A 20,578-nucleotide genomic window follows, 5' to 3' on the forward strand; every position below is an offset into this window, starting at 1 on the left:
ATTCTGAAAAGTCCCTGTGCAATAATGATGTGGAGTTCACAGTGTCCTGCTGCAACACGACCAGGGACGTTACTTTTATGTAATGATCATGTGACCATCTGGACATTCCAATCTTCTACGAGGCGGTCAGATAATTCTTAACCAAATTAGTCAGACAGCCAGAAAAACCCAAGATCAGCTTCATCCGTCATGTTTCCCTTGGTAGGTGAAGCATAATACGAGATTAAGTTTTATAATTGTGTCATTTCTGTGATGTTTGTAATATAAGAGCATTGATTTTTTCCCCCACAAAAAATGAAAGGCAGATGCATAATAATCTGACAAATAATCAAATCTTAGACGTAAACTGAAAAAACAATTATAGGGTCAAAAAAAATATGCCAACAACTCCATTCAATTCAGTTTGAATGTCTTTCATAGTTTTTCAATTGTGATTTCACTAAAAAAAATTTCAGAAAAAACTATTTTATGGCCAAAAACAGAGAATAGTATAAAATACATTCATGACAGACAGACAGAGACATTTTATCCATCTTGATGGATAAAAATGATGTAAAACAAAAAAACCACATCATCCTGTTTACACCATATACCATTTTAAACTTAGACATCCATGGACCATTCACACATTGCTTCCTGGGATGCAAAGTGGTTTGAGTCCTCTACCAAAACATCAACACACTAAATAAGAAGCTGAGCTACAAGCTGCCTTACAGCAACTTATGCTTCCGAGTTTTCTAAAAATACAAGAACACAGCCAGCCATCAGGGGTGAAAACACAAGTTTGCCTTAGCAAGCAGAAAGGGAACAACGCAAAGGATTTAACGAGCTCTGATCTGCAACGCTGAAACGGCGGCCGCGGCCCTGATTGGAGCCCTCAGAATAACAAGCTGTTATCTTCATTAGATGCCTGAAGAGGAGAAGCTAAATTCTCCTTGGCAAACGGAGGAAATAGCCCGTTCTTCTCAAGGCGGGGCCGTTTGTACTTTCATGCATGGATGACGGCATTAACCCCAAACACCGCCCTGGGCTCCTGATACAAAATGGCACTATCAGCTTAATCGGTTTTAACACTCCAGCGCTCAGCTTACCCTAAGTCAACATTTAGTGCTGTCCCATTACGTACCATTACACCAGCCAACATTTCAAAATGGCAAATCCAGTGAAAAAAAAGCAGTCTGTGAGGAACCTTTGCTGTCAGCACGTGGCTGAAGCTTCCCCCCACAGCAGCAGGCGCTCGGTTCTGAACAGCTCTCATCTGAGGCTCGGTGGCTGTAGGACGACCTCTTCAAATAACTAATGCAACGTCAGACCACATTTAGACCCTCCTGTCGGTTCAGTGAGCAGCTTTAATGCCTTGTCCAGAAAGCATGGCAATTTAGCTCAGGTATTATGAAATCAACAGTCTTTAAACGACTCTTGTAGATGAGACGCATCATGAACAGCAACATGCTGGCAGTTATCTGGCAGCCTGGGATGACAGATGAAAACAATACAGACATCCTGCTCTTCTGAACTCACAGGGAGGGAAATATTTACTGAATCCATCACAGAACATAAACAGTTACTGCAGTCAACAGCGTAATGTGTAACCAGGCTTTATGTTTCATATTTACAGCTTCTCGTTTTATAAGCAAACTTTGAACGATGCTGCACATCATCAACAACTAATTTCAGTTCAGTGGATGTAAAACAATGCACATATTTTGCAAGGCCATGATTTGATTTGCAGTCGTACAGAAAGTTATTAACCATGAATTCTGCAGTCTTGAGATAATTCTGTAACTTCAGATGTATTATAATTCTGGCAGACAGCCAGGCTTTAGCTGAAGCTATTTTAAGGTAGATTTACAGTTTAAACCGGGTGTGAGAGGGGAGTGGGGGAGAGGGGCGCACTAATAGCACTTTTGTGCTTTGACCTCACTTCCTGTTGCAGCGCCTGGATGTTCACCTCCAAATTTTTGTAATTTGGCCTGAATGTGAAGCGCCGCCCTCACTCAAAATGGATGATTTGGAAGTTGTTCATGTAAAACAGGTTTACCTGCAACAGCACTGATATTATCCCTCTATGAGGGCTCATTTTTGGAGAATGAGTATAAAATGACAGGTAATCTGTTAAAAAAATTTAATTAAATGAATCACTCCCAGCTCCCCCCAGTGATCCTACTGCAATATGCGGAAATACACCAGTCTTGATCAGAAACAACAAATCAGAGCCAGGAGGAATGTCTTAGCAGTGTCAATCATGCTTGTGCCATGCACTGCTCACACCCGGTTGCCGGTGTGCTGCAGAAGTGCTGATGGCGGAGAAACACCCTGATGTTCCAGGTTCTGGACTGCCTCCGTGAGGGAGGAGCCGTCAGGCGTGCTTGTTCAAACTCAAAGTCCACAGTTTTCTCAGAACGTCCTACTATATCTTTAAAAACTGATGCATTGAACTGAATCGTCCTGTCTGCATCGCCTGCACCTGGTTGCACACCAAGAGGCTTTCATATGACCCAACCCAGGATAATAACAATTACATTAGAAGATAGTTTTTCAAATAACTAATATATCCATTCAACCTTTTCCCAGCACCGACACCGACACACCCACCCATCCATCTTAAAGAGTCACTGACTGGCAGTCTTGTAGGTTTCTACTGCCACTATCACATCATTATTTATATTTAATAGGTAAGGTGAAGTAAAGGTGAAGATATCTAAGCAAAGAAATGTGATATTGGCCTAAAAGTGTTGAAAATAACGGCACAAAACCAGCAAATTCAGGGGTTCTGTCTTCTAGCATTAAAGTGGAATATAACAGTCATCCTTTTCATTGCTTGTGGATGGTAACTGTCTCTGTCTCAATACTCCTGCAAGCAGCTGTAAGGACTGTTCATATTTCACGTGTTTTTACAGTGGAACCTCAATTCAGCACCTATGCTTTACAGGATAATGATGAAAACACTGAAGTCTGCTACCAAACAGGTGTGTGTTCTGTAAAAGTGTTTTCCAAAAGCTTATTTTAGCTTATAGTGTGTAGCAGAAAATCTGAAGAGGATCCAGCCACCTCTGGACAACAGCTTTCCTCTGTAAGGAGTCAGAGGGAACTCATTTTACTTTTTGTCAAAGGCAAAACATAAAATCTAGTTTTTAAATGAAGGTGTGAAAAAAAGCGATCCCCTCTCCTCCATTAGTCATCGCTCAGAGTTCTAGAAAGGTCCATCTGAGGTCATTTGGTTAAGTTGACCTCATAGCCATTTAAGTCCTGATCCAACTCAGAGTAAAACAGTCATAAAGAAAAGAATGAATAAATACAGAGATGCCAACTAGAGTTTAAAACTCCAGGTAGAATTAAGTTGCACAAATAATAATTGACATAAACTCTGACCTAAATCGCTTGAAACGTGACTTGGAAGAAATTACTTATGCAAATCCCCAAGTAAGTATCACCATTTTAAATCAGATGTATTCCCAGTCAACTCTACTTGTCTATTGCAACAGTTTGTTTCTAACCTGCAGTTTCTCACATTTGGGTGTGAAGATGAAGGCTCTTAATATGAGATGCGTCTGGAAGATGACCGTCTAGAGTCATAGACAAAACCTGACAGCCCATCAAGACAAGGAAGAAATGAAAACATGATGCTTGTCATTAGAGCTGTGCTGTTGTAGCGACCCGCCGAGCCTTCAGGGAGGGTCCAACTCCATTCAGAATGCAGGACTGCTCCCCACCCGAGAAGCAGATGGTTTTAGCTCAACACTGCACCGGCTGCATTAAACTCTATGGATCAGAAGTCCCTGGCCACTTTATACTACATGTTTAAACAACAGCAAGGGGAAGCTGCAGTTTATTATGCTACCAGATGGAGGGGCAACCCAGAGGAACAGAGGTGCCTTCAGAGGGTGTTTGCCAATCTAATCCTAGACTATGATGGTATGTAAATACTATAAAATAAATAAATAAATAAATAAATAAATAAATAAATAAATAAATAAATAAATAAATAAATAAATAAAACGCAATATAGCAAGGCCTGGAGTTACTGAGGTCCAGTTTGGCCTAATCAATATTGAGTTCAAGCGTCCCACCATGCATACATAAATGTCCTATAAATATAAAAAAAAAAACAGACTAATCAATCTGATAAACTACAGCAACGCCCAAAAATAAATCCAGTTTAATTGTTTTATTAGCTGCAGAGAAGACGTTTGACAAGGTTAATTGGAAATCTCTATTTGCTGCATTACATAAATTTGGATTTGGACATAGTCTTTCGTCATGGTTAATATTACTAAATGGCTCCTGATGGCTGTATGAAAACAAAAAACTGACGTTGTTATAGCTCCAGCCTTCAAACTAGCACCCAACAAACACCCCCCACCCTAATTTGAGAACAAATTGAAAAGAACACGAATGGCAACCAAAGAGGCAGAACAACCTCCACACAAATGAAAGGTGAACTCTGAGGCACGTCAGTTCAGATTGCACCATTCGTTGTTTGTCTGAGGTAAAGGAGAACACTGCTGTTGAAAGCAAATCACAAAAAAGTGAGAGTGGAATTTGCCACTATGCATACTGAGAAGTTACAAAGCTTCTAGGAGAATGTCCTTTGGGAGATGAGACCAACTGAAGCTTTTTAGCAAGTCACATCAGCTCAGTGTTCACATATTCAAAAATGTAGCCTACCAAGAAAAAAACACACACACATGCGTGCGCACACTGTCCCTGTTGTGAAACATATTTTCATTCTGGGGCTGCTTTGCTTCATCTGGCACATGGTGTCTTAAATCTGTCCAGGGTACCATGAAAGCTCAAGACCATCAAGGCATTCTGGAGAGAAATGTGCTGCTTGTCATTAGAAACTGGTCTCACTTACGTCTTCTTACAGGTTAATGACCCAACACACAGCTGGAAACAAACAATGGCTAAGAGCAAAAGATTGGACAGGTTTGAACTGGCCTTCTACAAGTCCTGATCGGAGTCCTACTGAGCATCAGAAAGTGGGAGTGTTATGGTTTAAGGAAGCTTTAATTTTGTTTGAATCAAATACAACATGGTGCATATTTTGAATTAAAGAGTTTATTTCTCAATGAGAATCAATAATGGAAGCGGTGTCAAACTCATCAGTTCCCATCCCTACACTCAACAGTTGAGTTCCCTGGTTCCCTACAGAGTAATGAAATTAAAAATAAAAGTGAAAGTAACATTTATATACATTCATGTGGCTGATGTTATGTAGAATAGTCTAAGTTCTGGAGCTGCTTTTATCTTACTGGCATCCAGCAAGGCTTTAACTAAACCACCTGTGTTGTGTTGTATTGGTAGTGTCCATTATAAGAGTATTTAAAATGTGTGGGGTTGTGTTTTTGGTGCCAGCTGGCAGGAAGAGTTAGACCCAAAAGACCAGATCAACAGGACTACCTGCTGACGTTGTTTATGTAGTAATCAATATCCCAGAGCTCCAGGTGTGTTGGATTTATCCACCAGGACGTGTCTGGGTGCCTGAACAACAGCAGAGCTTTGATTAACAGTTTCAGAGCATAAAACCAGCTCTGTCCAGGAGGCTGCAGTTGTTTTAGTTCCCATTAGCAAAGAGCAACACATTTAACATTTTACTGATAAAACCTTAAAGCCTTTTGTTTCTGACGGTAAAAATTAACTGTGTATATGGCTTCGTAATGGGGTAAAATTATTAAATAGATGTTAAACTTTGTACTTAATGGTGACGGTGGTGGACACTGCAGATGTCACATTCAAGGCTGTAGAAACCCTGGTGAGAAAAAGTGAAAAACACTTGCAAGCGTAAAAGTTTTTCCCTCGTTTTTCATATTTGTTTGGGGGGAGAGGCCCCGGTAGCAGGGTGTCAGCTCAATGGATGACTGAACCAACCCCCCCCCTTTTTTTTGGCTGAGCTGGTGCTTCTCCTGTTCTGAACCATTGACCACAGATGGCATCCTTAATGACTGTGTCTGTCACTGACACATGGCAGGGAGAGCAAAGAGCATAGTGTGCTGTCAGAGCACTACATCATCACACAGCATTCAGAGCCACTCTAACTCTAGGAAACACAACAATGTGCTGCATATCTGAACATTTGCAATGCTAAAATGGGAGAATCCTGGTGTGTTTCTGGCATATTTCATCAATGAGAACAGAGAAACCTGATGTTGACGTCTGCCTTAGGCTCTACAGCAGGGGTCTTCAAATCCGGGCCTCAACTTATGATGTGTCCCTACACACCTGAATAAAATGATTTAATTACCTCCTCAGTATCTAGTCAAGTTCTCCAGAGTCCTGCTGGGTACCTCATTATTTGACTCGTGTGTTGAAGCAGAGACGCATCTAAAAGTTGCAGGACACGTTCCCTTGAGGCCTGGATTGGAGAACCTCCACTCTACAACATCTCTGTTATGTCTCAGCAGGCATTTGTTTTGCTTTCTATAAATATATGCATTACAGCAGACCTCTACATATGGTTCACAGAATACTGGCCGTTTTTTGTTTTTTTTTCCCAATAGAGCATATCAGAAATATCTTGGTTATGCAGTTCAGGTTGACGTGTACACAGGAATCATATTGTCCTCATTTGCTTTCTAACAGATATAGCCTGAGAGGAGGAGCTGCGTCTGAAAGGCGGAGCCATGTCCACCCAGGCATTTTGCGCGGCTGAATGGTTGCCACGGGAGATTATAGGATTTCTCAAAAATGCATGAAAGAATCAAGGCAGTAAAAGTATGTTTCTGATGAAGAAATATAACATAATGCAAAGCTAAAAAAAAAAAAAGAAAAAAAATTTTAGATAATACCGCCCCTTTAAATTTGTTCAGTTTCTTTGACACTCATGTATCCTAGTGTTGTCTGATGAGTATTTGTTGAGTGTCAACACAAGGCAAGACGAGAACTACTCCTCTGATGTCATCATAAATGAAATAAGAGAGATAAAACATTGACCAACATTTTGATGCACTTAAAATGTAATGTTTCCTGGTTTACTGTATGGAGTCTTTTATTATTTTGTATGCTTTTTTCTAAAGGTTTTGTCAGCGCTAGTGGCCTTTATTTGAGAGTGGTCAGACAGGAAAGTGGGCAATGAGAGAGAAGACATGCAGCGAAGGTCATCAAACCGGGAATTGAACTTGTGACAATTGCGCCAAGAACTCAGGCTCCTACCAATGCGCCACCACAGAGCCTTGTAGTTTTGTGTTTTTAATGCACTTTTAAGCACTTTGAACTGCCTTGTTTCGGACACGTGTTATACAAATAAACTATTGATAACACTCACAAACAGATGTAGTTTTACTGAAAGGGATCATGCTAATAACTTAACAGTAACTCCTAAAGCAAACATCAGCTTGACAAGAACTATCATGGCAGTTGCATCACTGCATCTCCTTATATTAACAAAACTCCATATGCCTCTCATTCAGGATCTAGCTATGAACTATTTGCAAGCATAATGTCAGGTTCTTAATATTTTAGCTGTGTAGGACGTCACGGTTACATACTTCTTTCACGGCAAAGAAAGACCAGTTTGAAAGAATAAATCAAAGTTTCAAATTGTGGTTTCGTTCCAGTTTTTTCAATCCTCTCAACATGCATAGGAACATGCAAAATTAAGGACAGTTTGGCCCTATAGTACCAGATAAATTAATTCAACACAAACTCTGCAACGAGAAAAAACAGCAAACCCCCTGTTTCTGCATCAACTTCTGGTTCAATCACTGCCTGAGAGCATAAATATTTCAAGCTGCCGAGTAGATTTAAAGAGAAGCTGAGAGATCGATGCAGAGCCCCGGGACAAAAATGAACAGAGCCCTCAGGTGAATTAACGGCAGGCTGTGAACGCAGCACATGACCCGAGAAAACACTGGCTAGGGATTTCTGCATGGTTTCATTTAGGAATGCATTTCTTAATGTGCTTCTTTCTTTAAAAGAAAAAAAAAGCAAGCATACAATAACCTCTTCTGGTCTAAAGATACAGCGTTTTTTTTTGTTTGTTTGTTTTTATCTTGTGCTTCACTTTGAAGTGAAAATTCTTCAGCGGTTGTGCAATAAGAGCAAAAATTTGTCTCCTCCTTGTTTTTGACCAAGACTTTGGTGCTCTGTTAAGTAGATTCAGTCTTACCACAGAAATAAATGAACACATTTAGGACGGCTAAACAATGCATGAGCTCAGATAAACACCACCATCAACGCGCACCGCCCTATCGGTCCGCACAGCGCCTCAGCTGCGCCGAGAGCAAAAAGTAAAAACATGGAGCTGTGGAGTGCATATAAATGACCTGGTCAAGCAGAGAGCCAGGAAGCGCTCGTAAACAAACAAAGCTCACGGCCAAACTCTGCACATACACACTGCTGTGTGTGTGTGTATGTGTGTGTGACTGCCTTTCACACCAATTTGACAGTAAAATGTTTGCAGAGTTTCTGGCTTCGTGTTGAAGCCCTCACGCCCCGTGACCGTTGCTCATTATTTCCACAGCTGCCGATTTGTAAGAAGATTAAAGGTGAGCAGCTGTTAGTGGATCACGATTATGCCAGCCTTCAGTCACCCCGAGGAAAAACCAGAAGATCTCTACAACCTTTGTTCTCTTCAGTGGGCAGCAGCAGCAAGTGACAGATGGGAATTTACACACAAAGTAAGAAAACTAAATCTAAAAACAGAACGAAGAGAAACATAACAGACAGTAAAAACACATTTACAACATAAGAAAACCCTGTGCAGTGTGTGTGTGTGTGTGTGTGTGTGTGTGTGTGTGTGTTTGTGTGATAAAAATGGAGCAATTCACTCAGTGATTTGAGAAAAGCAGATCCTTAGCCAGATGTTGGGCAATAATGAATGTTTCCCCATCATTTCAGAAGTAAAGTGGTGAACTAATAGACTGACAACATGATATGTTCCAACAGCACCAGCAAGAATCACAGTGAATTACTGACTGCTGAGCGTCCACATTAATATCAAACAGATGATGTAGTAAAGTGACTTGCATTGAAAAAAGCCATGACAAAACACAATAATTATTTTCTTACTGTGACAATAAGACAATTAGCATATCTTATATATACTGTGATAATATATACACAGCATATATTCTCAATGCTGTGTGATAATATATTCAACTATAAATAACTTCTTCATCGAGCCACTTTTTAATCCAGTCTAGACTGTATGATGCATTAATCAAATATAGGATTTTTTTTTTTTTCTTATTTTGTTTTGTGTTTACACCAATCACAGTCCCATCTAGCAACAGGGTCAACCACACCTAGCAACAGGGTCAACCACACCTAGCAACAGGGTCAACCACACCTAGCAACAGGGTCAACCACACCTCTTGAGAGAGAAAGTTCCTCCTCTCAGCGTCGCTGTCAGCAGGTAGTTGATCCACTAGGACTATTTGCTTTAAGCTGACATAGAAGCCCAGATTAATAGTAATATATGCAATCACAATACGAGACAGGTAACTGCACCTTTCACTGGTTTATGACAAATGGACATTGTCCATTTTCTATGTAAATGGAGAACATGGAACAGCTACATTAAAATTGCATAGATGGATGAACTTTTGGACAACACAGCTCCTCCATTATTTATACTCGGAGCATTTTTACCATAGAACATACCTTTAGTTGTGATGGCAGGCTGTTCTCCCAGCAGCAGTTTGAGCCTCTTGGCATGGATTTTACCCTGGTAGTGAGACTGTGCCACCACTGCTGAGGTGAAGGACATGTTGCACAACGTGCAGCACTTGTTCTTGTCCACGTCGCTCTCATCGCTGCCCTGCAAAGGAAAAGAAAGGAGCCAACATTATCTGATGGATGAGGCATGAACCCAAACTTCAAACAAAAGCAGGTACCAGTTTTGGGAGATAGACGTTGCCATGGAGCCCGTTTCCCCACCCATAATCAGACTGAGACCGTCTCTACAGGAGAGGCAATGAGTTCAATCTGCTTTGCTTCTTCACCTCATTAATTGCTGTGGGTTTTGATATCTTCTGAAAAATGTTATTCTGTTTTATATGCAAAAGGAAAATCCTTATAGGTCATAAAGTATAGCAGAAAGAAAAATGAAGATCATAACAAATCACAATATTGTTGTACCTCTGACCATCTTTTAACCAGTTTGTTTCTCAGATATGTTGAAACTTTTTCAACATAGTGCATTGAGCAGCTGGAAAAAATAAACTCCACATGAATGCAGTTAGAATTAATACGGGGTACTGTAGATTTATTTATTTTGTAAAATGTATTCATTAAGTGTTTTATAATTAATTGTTAACATATGCATCTATCATTGTTGCAGTCATTGTTAACACATCTATCCACACTCCCTGTCAATTTAGACAGTATCCACATTAATTAAAAAAGCAAATGTAAACCGAGACTTTTTTTTTCTCTTTGTTTCACATTTTCATTAAAAATGCTGGAAAAGAGCCAGAATGCAAATGCTGCCAGCTGGCACCGACTCCGCAGAGCCGTTAAACACTTCAGTCCTTCCTCTCTTCTCTCAAAGGATCCAATCAGGGATTTCAGCAGTACTCAATTACTATCAGCAGCACTCCATCACCTTCCCCCGGCCAGCAGAAGGACTCTTGTGTTCTCGGCATTAGTCGATACGGTGGAACTTTTTCCTCTCTGTTCTTCAGAGAGACACAACAAGCGAAAATGAAGGGATTGGTCATCACTCACCAGGCTGTTCAGGGGGGAGAAATTCACTGTTTTATCTGATATTTTCTGTCAGTTCTTGAGATGACTCAGAAACTGATTTTCAGTTCAGTAGAGATGCACCACTCCAATATTAATATCTGTAATGGTCCCAATATTTTATTTATTTTTTTATTCTAGCATCAGTTGCATTCAGTCTAATTCTATGATTTGTCTCTGAGTGACATCTTGGTTTAATATTTTACATTTTATTTTGAATTCCTAATTGCACTTTCTGAACCATTTGAAAGGTTTTTTGTAGTTTATTTCTACATGTTTAGCCAACGTGGTCAACCCATTGTTTCTTTCAGTTTCAGTTTCTTTATCATTTCTTTCACATCGGCTGTTTTACTTCTAATTGCACCGACTGATTGAACAGATTGCAGTTGTGTTGTTTTTACCTGCCTAACCAAGTTTGTGAAACTATTGATGTATTTAAGTGTGCCGTACTGGTGCAAAGTTATCAGACACATTAATATTTTAGTAAAATTATGTCTGTGTTAAAAAAACAAACATTAAAAAATAAAATCAGGACTATTTTTCTAAATTGGATTGGTATTGCCTGATACTAATCAGATATCTGAATCCAAGTAAAAAAATGTGGATCAGTGCATCCCCATTAAACGTCACTGTGAAGTAACTGCATGCAAAAATAAGCACAGATCAAAAAACAGACTGTTGATCAGAAAAACACAGAGCTAAAGTTCCTAGTACATCAAAAAGGACTCCACTGTCATTTTTCAGAGAAAAGCTCAATTATTTATATTTTTTTGTGTTCAAGACTTTATTTTTTAAATCACGATGGTTACTTGTCATGTTCCTCTGTTGTTGGTTTTTAAAAATACATTTCTTTATGCATGGATGGAGCAGCCTTTCGTGTCTCGTCTCGCACACGAAGCTTCACTGATGATTAAATCAGCATTAAAACGAAGCCAGAGCTTGTAGCGGTTACTTCCATCCCCTGAAATTTCCATAAAGACTTCAAAACGTCTTTTTTTTTTTTACTTGTTTTTTTCCCACTGCTATTATTTGCATATTTTACAAGTAACAGCAACCCAACAACCGTCGTAGGGGAAAAATTAACCTCAAGAGACTCGATGTTAATGGATGGATGTGTCGGAACAACAGCGGCGACTAAAACTCAGACGAGAATGAGGAGAGTTTCTTCTTGCGATATGCGGCGCCCGGAGTAACCGAAGCCTTTTTAGAAACACACGAAAACAGTCGAGCCAACAAACCAACCATGTAAATGTGGAGAGAATCATTGAATCATTTATAATGATAACTGGGTTGCGTTTGCTTCGAAACGCCACCCCCCCCCCAAAAAAAAAAACAGGGATCGAGACGTGAATCAACCATGAATCATTTTACTCCTCTGCTCCTATGAAAGCTCTCATATGTGATCAGGTGAACCCAGGTAACATTTTCAGGTTGTTCAAAGTCCCTGTTTTCCACACCGTTAGGAATACCGTAGTAGCGGCTGAAGGTCATGTGACCCATGGATCAACGTTTAATTTTATGCGACGTGAAAGCATCTATTTCGCATCACACTCAAGCTGGAGGGTAATTACGCTAATTAATGATTTAGGTAATGATACACTCGCTTAGAGAGGCAGGTGAAAACACTTTAAGTCTCATTTTTTTTCTAAAAAAAAAAAAAGGTACGTGACACTTTACAGTGGAGCGGTTTTTATGTGATAGAAGAGTAGTGTTTGGTTCAAACATAAAAGCTTCCCCTCAGAGGAATCTAGATTCATTGTGTGGGAGGTTCTGAACTGAAGAGAGCAAACATCCAGCTGATAGATGAGCTGGATAAATAAGCTGTTATTTAGGTGATTCAAAATAGAAAACCTAACATTATTTACACACATTCAAATTTAGATTTTTTTTATCCCACAGAACAGAAATGTTAAGAAACTTCAACGCTGTCAGACTTAAAGCTGCTGAACATAATTGTTACAAAAATATATTTGATTTGTTGAAACTGTCACTATGTCATGATAGTATAATAAGAGACAGATAATGGTGAAAAAAAAGTGCTTCTGCTTTCTCTAAGTGCTAATTAGGAACAACCAATCAGAGCCAGGAGGCGGGTCTTAGCACTGTCAATCATTCACATGTACGTGCCACTTCCCCCTTTGCTCTCTGCTGTGATACAGTTTTTCCCTATCAGCTTAGCCTGTCATGAATGCTAAGGTTAGTTAGCATAGTCACTGGTGAAACTGTTTTCCTGTAACAGTGAGTTTGTTTTTCTGCCATTAGAGGGAGCAGCATATTCACGAGGTTGATTATAGCCAATGAGAGCTTTCACACTTCTTCTGCAAAGTATCCCTGCACTGACATCTGGCAATTAATGTAACTTATTCTCATGCTAACCACAATTTTCCTTTGAAGAAGGAAAATGTCATTGTTCCTTCTTAACTTTGCGCTAAAACAACCCTGTATGCTCTAGTGAACTAATGAAACAGTTATTTGATTAGCAGCTCCTGGTTACGTCTTTCCCTCTGAATTGCTGTGGAACCAGGAACACTTTAAATCGGTTTTCCACTGTCAGTCATGGAAAAGTCTTTCCATCATGATTCAAAACACAAAGAATCTATTGCAGCGTTAATAGACTATCCAAGTAGCTAAAGTTTGACTCTTTCTGAATTTTCATTCTCAATGTTTTACTGAAACTCTGCGTGTTGTGAGCTGCAACATTGCAAACAACTCCAATGTCCACAAGGAGAAAACCGCAGCTATTCCCCCCACAGAGTGTGATAGCAGAAAAACTCTTCCGTGCTGTGAGTCATTCTGATACACACACACACACACACACACACACACACACACACACACACAGAACCCCTCCTCCTGCCCTTGGTCTTGTCCTTTACTAATTCTCATGTAGAAACTCTCCGGAGCCTCTGTTTCTTCAGCCACCAGGGACACATCAGGCGCAGAACTCCATTTTATGCGAAGGATTTCACAGTAGCATTCGCAACAGGAGATGAGATGCTAACCTCAAACAGGCGGGATCCATAATTTCATGCTTAATTAAAGCTGTATAAACGAGGTGCTAATTGCAGAGGAATGTAATTAATGGAGCGGTGTAGGTGTGAGTTCCCAGCCTGACAGTCGCAGCGTCTCAGGCAGACAGAGTCTCAGCTGCATTGGACTTTGGAGCAGAAGGCGTCGCAGGAAGAAAAAAAAAAGATCTTGCTTCTCCATTTGTTTCCCCAGAACCTCATGAGTCATCACAAACCAAACACACACTCTGCCTCGGCTGCCGTTTGTAGCGAAATCTCAGCTCCACAATGAGAAATAACAGAATTTTGCACTGGTACAATATAGGTCTCTGCCACACTTCATAGAATATGTAACTAATGGAGACAGGAAGGGAGAAGGTGGAGGGGAGGGGCGGGGGAGGCTGAGGGGAGTTGGGCTTCTTTCTATTCACATGAGGCATAATAAAATAATCTTTTTGATTTGCAGGCAGTAGATTCTCTTTGCTGTCAGCGCCGAGCAGCACATTCTCATCTGAGCGGAAGTGAGACCTCGCGTCCCTGGCCTCGCTCATGTTTGCGCCATAACAAAGATGCGGTGTGTGACGTCTCACTGCACCGGGCTGGTGCCGTTTGTTTTTGCCACCGCTTCACAAATGGTGGCAAACCTCCACCCCTCCCTCCGCTCCCCCCCTTCTCCCCACCGCTGGGGGATTCCAGCGTTTTATTCCTTGTAGCTAATCCGAGAGCTGCACCGATCCCCCGGGTGACGGCCAGTCAGAATCTGGCCGGGCCCAACCTGGCTCGGTGCAGGATAATGTCTGGGCTAAATCAGGAGGCCGGGGAGCTCCAGCTACTCGTGCGCATGTCCCCCGAGGTGCACAGAGAAGAAATAGGACAGGACATGATTTAAAAAAAAAAAAAAAAAAAAAAAGACTGGCTCCCAACATAGCTGTGGATAATCCAGTGTTTTCCTGCCAAGCGAAGCATGAAGGCAACACTAAGCAGACACTATACCCCACAGCTGCTGCAGCGCACACACAGTAAAGTGACCTTCATATTAAACCTGCAGGCCAAACCAACAGCAGGAGGGAATACATCCTGGTTGGTCTCTTTGGATTAATGTGCAATCGTTCAAAAAGCTGCGGAAAAATGTTAATGTACATTTTTTAATTTTAATAGAAACATGCAAGGCCACCAATGAATGACACTTTTCCTCATTAGCTTAAGCATGATGGATGGCTTGTGTTTTGTCAGCCTTTTGGCAGTGGCTGCTTTTCCTTGCCAGGACAATTTTTTAATTTTTTTTATTTGCAACCAACTTTATGCCAAAAAATTTTTTATGTCTTCAAAACTATACAAGTAGCCTGGACCTTACTGAGACTCAGACCTCTGGATGCTTTGAAGACACCAAGGCAAACCACAAAAACAAAATAAAACACATTAAGTGGAGTCTAACTGATCATCACTGCTGCTCTGCTCATGGGCCGATTGGCCATCAGACATACCGGACATTTTCCCAGTAGGTCAACAGATGTTGACCAACAATCCAAACATTTTATTTACACAAAACCATTAGATCGGCAGCCCACTGACACTGGCCAATCACATTTAACACCAGCCCTTTTCTTTGTGTAAGGAGGGATGGATGCATTTCTTCAAAGAGTCCACAGGTCCTCTTTGTTCATCACTGCTTTGAGTGAAAATCAGTAATGATTAACTACTGTTAATATTGTTCAGTCCCTCCAGTTCCTCAGAATTCTGTGATCAGGGAAACTAACGCTTACTCTCTACTTCATCATCCTCTCTGACCTGGACTAAATCCGTCTCCCCATCCATGAGCCGTCAGTGCATTGCAGAGTTATGGCCAGGAGAACCAGTGGAGCAGGAGAAGGGCAATCCTGTTTAAGTGAGGATCAGGTAACCCCTCGTCCAGAGAGTCTTTTATTATTAATAATTCTTCATTTATGCAGAAAAATCTCTTGAGATTCATCATCATATATGTACCAGAAATGTTCCCCGAATTCAAAACTTTGGCCAAGGTGGCACTCATAATTCGACATCAAAGCTCTGATTCAAGATTCTGCACAAGCAGGTCAGGAGGAAGTTATGAGGCCAAAGTTGATTCATCATTTAAGTGCAATCATTTTATTTAATCGTTTATATGCAGTTAATGGGGCAGGAAAAGAGTAGACCGGGGATCCCTGTAAATCTGTTTTGCTTCAGCATATCGAATCCTTGGTTTTTGGAGACGGAGTTCTCAAACTATAACACAAAATACGTACATGTGTTTACTATCAACCTTTATAAAATAAAAGCTCTTTGAGACTGAGTCTCTTTCATAAGCGTGTTCTGGCAAATGGTACTGACTGAAAACACCAAGTATATCTCAGACTTCATGAGTCGGTGTCAAAGACACAGATATCCTTTGTTACAGTAGTGGTGTACTTTACTTTTCACAGTTCTGTCCTACGATGTTGGCTTACCTCGTTACGTCTGGGCCTGTAACATGACAAAATGTGGAACTATGTGAATAGTTTTGCAAACCACGTAACATAAATGTAACCCTCCATGAATAATGTTTCAGAGTCAAAGGATGAAGTTACATTCTTGTCTTGCTCAAGAGGCAGTTTTTGGTAAGACACCTGCTGATGACCCATTTTTCAAGGTGCTTTGATATTTCTAAATGAACCAATTCCAGTCTCAAACAATCATGTCTTTTTTTTTTTTCTTCCCGAGAAAACTGCACTGCGGCTCTCAGGGAGTGCACATTTCTATGATTTTCAATTATTCAACATTTACGCTGCGTGATCTCACACACATCCAGTTTCCGGCTGCATATGGCAACACTTTTCACTATGAAGTGCTCCATTGGCCTCAGATTTGCACGCCTGGGGTCCTTCTTTATGTTGACCTCTGCTCCCAGAGAGAGAGGCTTTAGCCAACTCACGAACCTTTGATAGATACTAGGAGCAACAATTCACACAAAACTGCTCTGCAATGAAAGGTGGAAGCACTTAGGGAAGACAAATTGAAGAGTGAGGCATATGTTTCACGGCGACAGGTGCTGAAACATGAAATTATGAAGGTGAAACCGTATTTCACTTTCCTAAGTCTATTTTTAAGTCGGAAACATATTTAATATGATACCAGCAGAACTGAGGAGGTGTCTTGCTTTTTCAGAGCCACAAGAAAGTTCTTAGAGCTGTCAATCAGTCTTGTGTATGTGCTACTCAGTGTGCCAATACCGGAGGAACAACGTACCGTTCCAGGAAAACTGTTCATCTGCCATCATTGGTGGCCATGCTAACTAGCCTTAGCATTCGTGGCAGCACGAGGGTTATTAGCAGCACTAAGACCCTCCTCCTGGCCCTGATTGGTTTTCTGACCAAGTGGTGTATTTCTGTAGGTGGTTGTAGAACCACAGGAAGCTGGAGTTATTTACAGATCATGTGTGTCACACAAAATGTCAGGTCAGACTGACAGTTTAAAGAAATATGTAAAATACTTGTTTTTGTAAAAGTTGCAAACTGCAGCATTAAAATTTAAACTCATGTCTGTAAGAATTATTTTAAAAACCAAAAATATTCTTCGACTGACGAAATGAAACATGGAAGACAATAAGCTATACAATGTCTACAACTCTCTTCTGCTGTTTAAATTATGTAAACAATCTGCAGCAGCATTATAGACGTGTGTTGCATCTGTAAGCAGTTTATTCTTTGGCTGGCCATCTGTAGCTCATTTCGTATCCTTTAATTATATTCTAATTAAATAGAAATCCTTATTTTTGAACATTTAGAGACAAAATTAAGTTATCATATTTTCATGAATGTATTTCTCCTACTGTAAATAGTTGAATTCTGAGTACTATATGCGGCGTCATGGCTTGTTATTGTGTCTAAATCATATCCTTATTGCTGGATTTATTATTTCACAGATCTGGTCCTGGGAAAGAAGAATGATGCTTCGGCCTTCTGGATGAGAGAGAACTGAAATCTAGACAGGTCTTTGTTTTTTCTTGTTTTTTTTTAATGCTCTGGTGCTTTTTGGTCATGCCTTTGATTTAATGTGTTATATGAAATATGCTGCATGTGTGCGCGCTTGTGTGTGTGTGTGTGTGTGTGTGCACCGAGAGTGCAATCTGCTGGATATTGCTCAAGGTGGGATTGAGGCAATGAAGCGCAGGACCACAATCACTTCTTGTTCAGCGGAGCCGGGGCAGACGACTGTGCCATCTCGAGTGCGATAGCTCCGTCAAGATCCTGCAGTGACGCTGACGGCCTGATTTAATCAGAACTGGCAGCTGAATAAACTGGCAGGCAAACACCAGAACCACCAGATCAACTACACAAGTCTGCACACATGAATATGCATATGGGATTTACTGCTGCTGGCTGAACTGTGCCAAAAAATGCAACACACACACTATTTATATTCGACAAGTTAACAGTTCAGTTAATGCAGAATCCTATACACCTGTTTGGTAACACTCGTGTATCTTTGAATAATTGAGTTCAATAAATGTCTCAGTATGAATCAAGCTTTTTTTATGGCTGTGTAGAGATTGATGTAGTGCAGAGTGCTTTACAAAGCATTCACAGATGTGTGTTTACATGTGTATTCCACCGAGATTTAAAGTACTGTAAATCTTGGAGTTTTTCCATCCCATTTCTGTTTTATTTTCACTTTTGGACTTTGCTTCTTTTTTTTTTTCTTCTGGGGGGCGAAGAGGGGAAGAGAAGCTGAAAGGCCTTTACCAGACAAAAGTATGAACTTATAATGTCACAGAAAAGAAATTGATTTAGTCAGAAGATCAGATTTCTCTAAATCAAATTAGAATAAAAACCTGACCTGATTGAGAAAAATGGATGTCATTTTTGGATTCAGCAGTGGAAAATAGTCCTAATTCAGGTGAAAAAACACAAACAACTTCTAACTGTTTTGTAACCCAGTGTTATTTGAAGCATTAAAGTGTTTAAGTGCAACATTAAAAAAAATCTAAAGGAAGAAATCTAAGTAATCTTTGATACATGTCTGTGGCAGTGTGACGAACTCTAGCAAACAAGCTGTAAGCAGCATAACTGCTCTGTCTAGTATCTGACAACTGAATTGGCAAAACTGTCAGCAACATATTGATTTCCTGCAATAAATTTATCCCCTAATTTAATTGGCAATCTAATCTACAACTGCAATTATCCCTCAGGGCTTGTATGCTTTGTGAATCACATCAAAACTGCATTTCTAAATCTTTTATGAACCAAAATCTTATCGCCTTCTTCAACCTCTGAGCTTTTCCCCCCCCTTTTTTTTGCAGTATCAAGGAAAATAAAGTTGTAGTGCAATTCTTATGCAACCATCCATATCTGTCTGAACTTCATTACTCTGCAGATTAAGTAGAATGTGAACACAGACACCAGAGTGTTAAAATAAAGCCACAAAACTGGGGTTTGCAGTTAAAAGCTCCATTTTTGATACCGTTGATCTTAAGATTGATCTTATCTAGCCAAATCTAATCAGTTTGATAGAAAACACGACAAACTGGAACCCTACACTGGAACACGTCGAGCTACTTTTCTCTAATCAAGAACATGCTACCCGACTCCCGCCCATCCCCCGCTCAACATGAGAGCAGGTTATCAAAGCGACTAGCATAACCGGCAGCGTGTCCAGTTGTCAGATGCCATTAGACCAATGGGTCCATATGTAGGGCTGTGCCAGGTCAGACACACTCCCAGTGTCTGGAGGCAGAGCTGCTGAGTATATTTTTAGATTGTGCCACCTTTTAAGCACAGCCTGGTCGCATCACATCTATGTAGTTTAAGTGTAGCTCTCTTCCGTCATGACGATGTGCCCTTTTACGAGGGGCCTAAGGTCGGCCCATAGACCCAACAGTGATTTACTGTGACACTGAAAAAAAAACCCACACACACAAATAAAGAAACAAGGAGAAAACCAACATGCAAGGCTCACACTGGTTTGGTCAAAACTTTTCCTCGTTCTGCCAAATCCAAATGAGACAGTGACATTTTTAAATTGATATATTGTTAATCTTTTCATGTTAAATAAAAGAAATATATATATATTTAAATATTTAATAATTTTTTCTATAGTTTGAGTCATGCAGAACTGATCTGATCGTTTCCATAGCAACGATCAGAAGCAAGACGTGCCACAGAACTGCAGTGAGCTCATTGATGAGGTCATAGATGACCTCATGTACATCACAGTAGATCAAAGAAGTTCTGAGGCTTTCAATGCTAGAATCTCAACACACTGAAGCATTTAGGATCCACACAGTTCGTGGAGATTTGACTTTGTTTCTTAAGGATGTTTAGTTTTTCTAAGGCACTAGTCCCTTTCTTTCTCCCGCTTGGCTTTGGGCTTGGATATGCGGTGACCACAGGAATGAAGAAAGTGTTTGACCACTACTTTCTTAGAAAGGATTTGGATGAACGCAGCTCTGGGAAATAATTTTCATCTGTTCCCAAAGAACAAACTGACCAGGCTGCGGAGGTTTGCTTCAAACAAGCGACGGATGTCTGCAGAACCACAGACTTTGGTTCAGCTGAGACTTTACAAGACCGTACCAAGGACGAGCATACCGACTGAACAAACTGACCCGGCTGGGGAAGTTTGTCCTGTAAGTCAGAGAGTTGCCAGTCAAAGCAATGTCACTGGTTTTAGAGACACGACGGTACAAGACTATCTTAGGTGTGAGAGGACAGTCGTGGGAAATGATTTTTCAATCATTCCCAAAGACAAAAACGGACCCAGCTGGGGAAGATCTTTCTAAGGCTGACCTCACAGCAAAAGGTTTTGCTGAAGTTTTGGCTTCATCAATTTTATTGCTGACTTTGCCAGAGAAGTCGTCGCTAAAAGTCAAATATACCCGTGTCTTTGAATTACCG

General features: G+C 40.5%; 1 protein-coding gene across 3 annotated transcripts in view; it reads right to left on the reverse strand.

Moving 5' to 3' along the window:
• Positions 1 to 20,578, reverse strand: part of zmat4a (zinc finger, matrin-type 4a) — a 68,580-nt gene that overhangs the window by 11,861 nt on the left and 36,141 nt on the right. For all 3 annotated transcript variants that reach the window (XM_015045595.1, XM_015045596.1, XM_015045597.1), the window contains exon 4: positions 9,604 to 9,760. In XM_015045595.1, coding sequence (XP_014901081.1) covers positions 9,604 to 9,760 — 157 coding nt within the window. The remainder of the gene's footprint in view (positions 1 to 9,603; positions 9,761 to 20,578) is intronic.

Source organism: Poecilia latipinna, unplaced genomic scaffold, assembly GCF_001443285.1.
Source record: "Poecilia latipinna isolate Pla-1442-1.1 unplaced genomic scaffold, P_latipinna-1.0 Scaffold734, whole genome shotgun sequence".
NCBI classification, from domain to species: domain Eukaryota; kingdom Metazoa; phylum Chordata; class Actinopteri; order Cyprinodontiformes; family Poeciliidae; genus Poecilia; species Poecilia latipinna.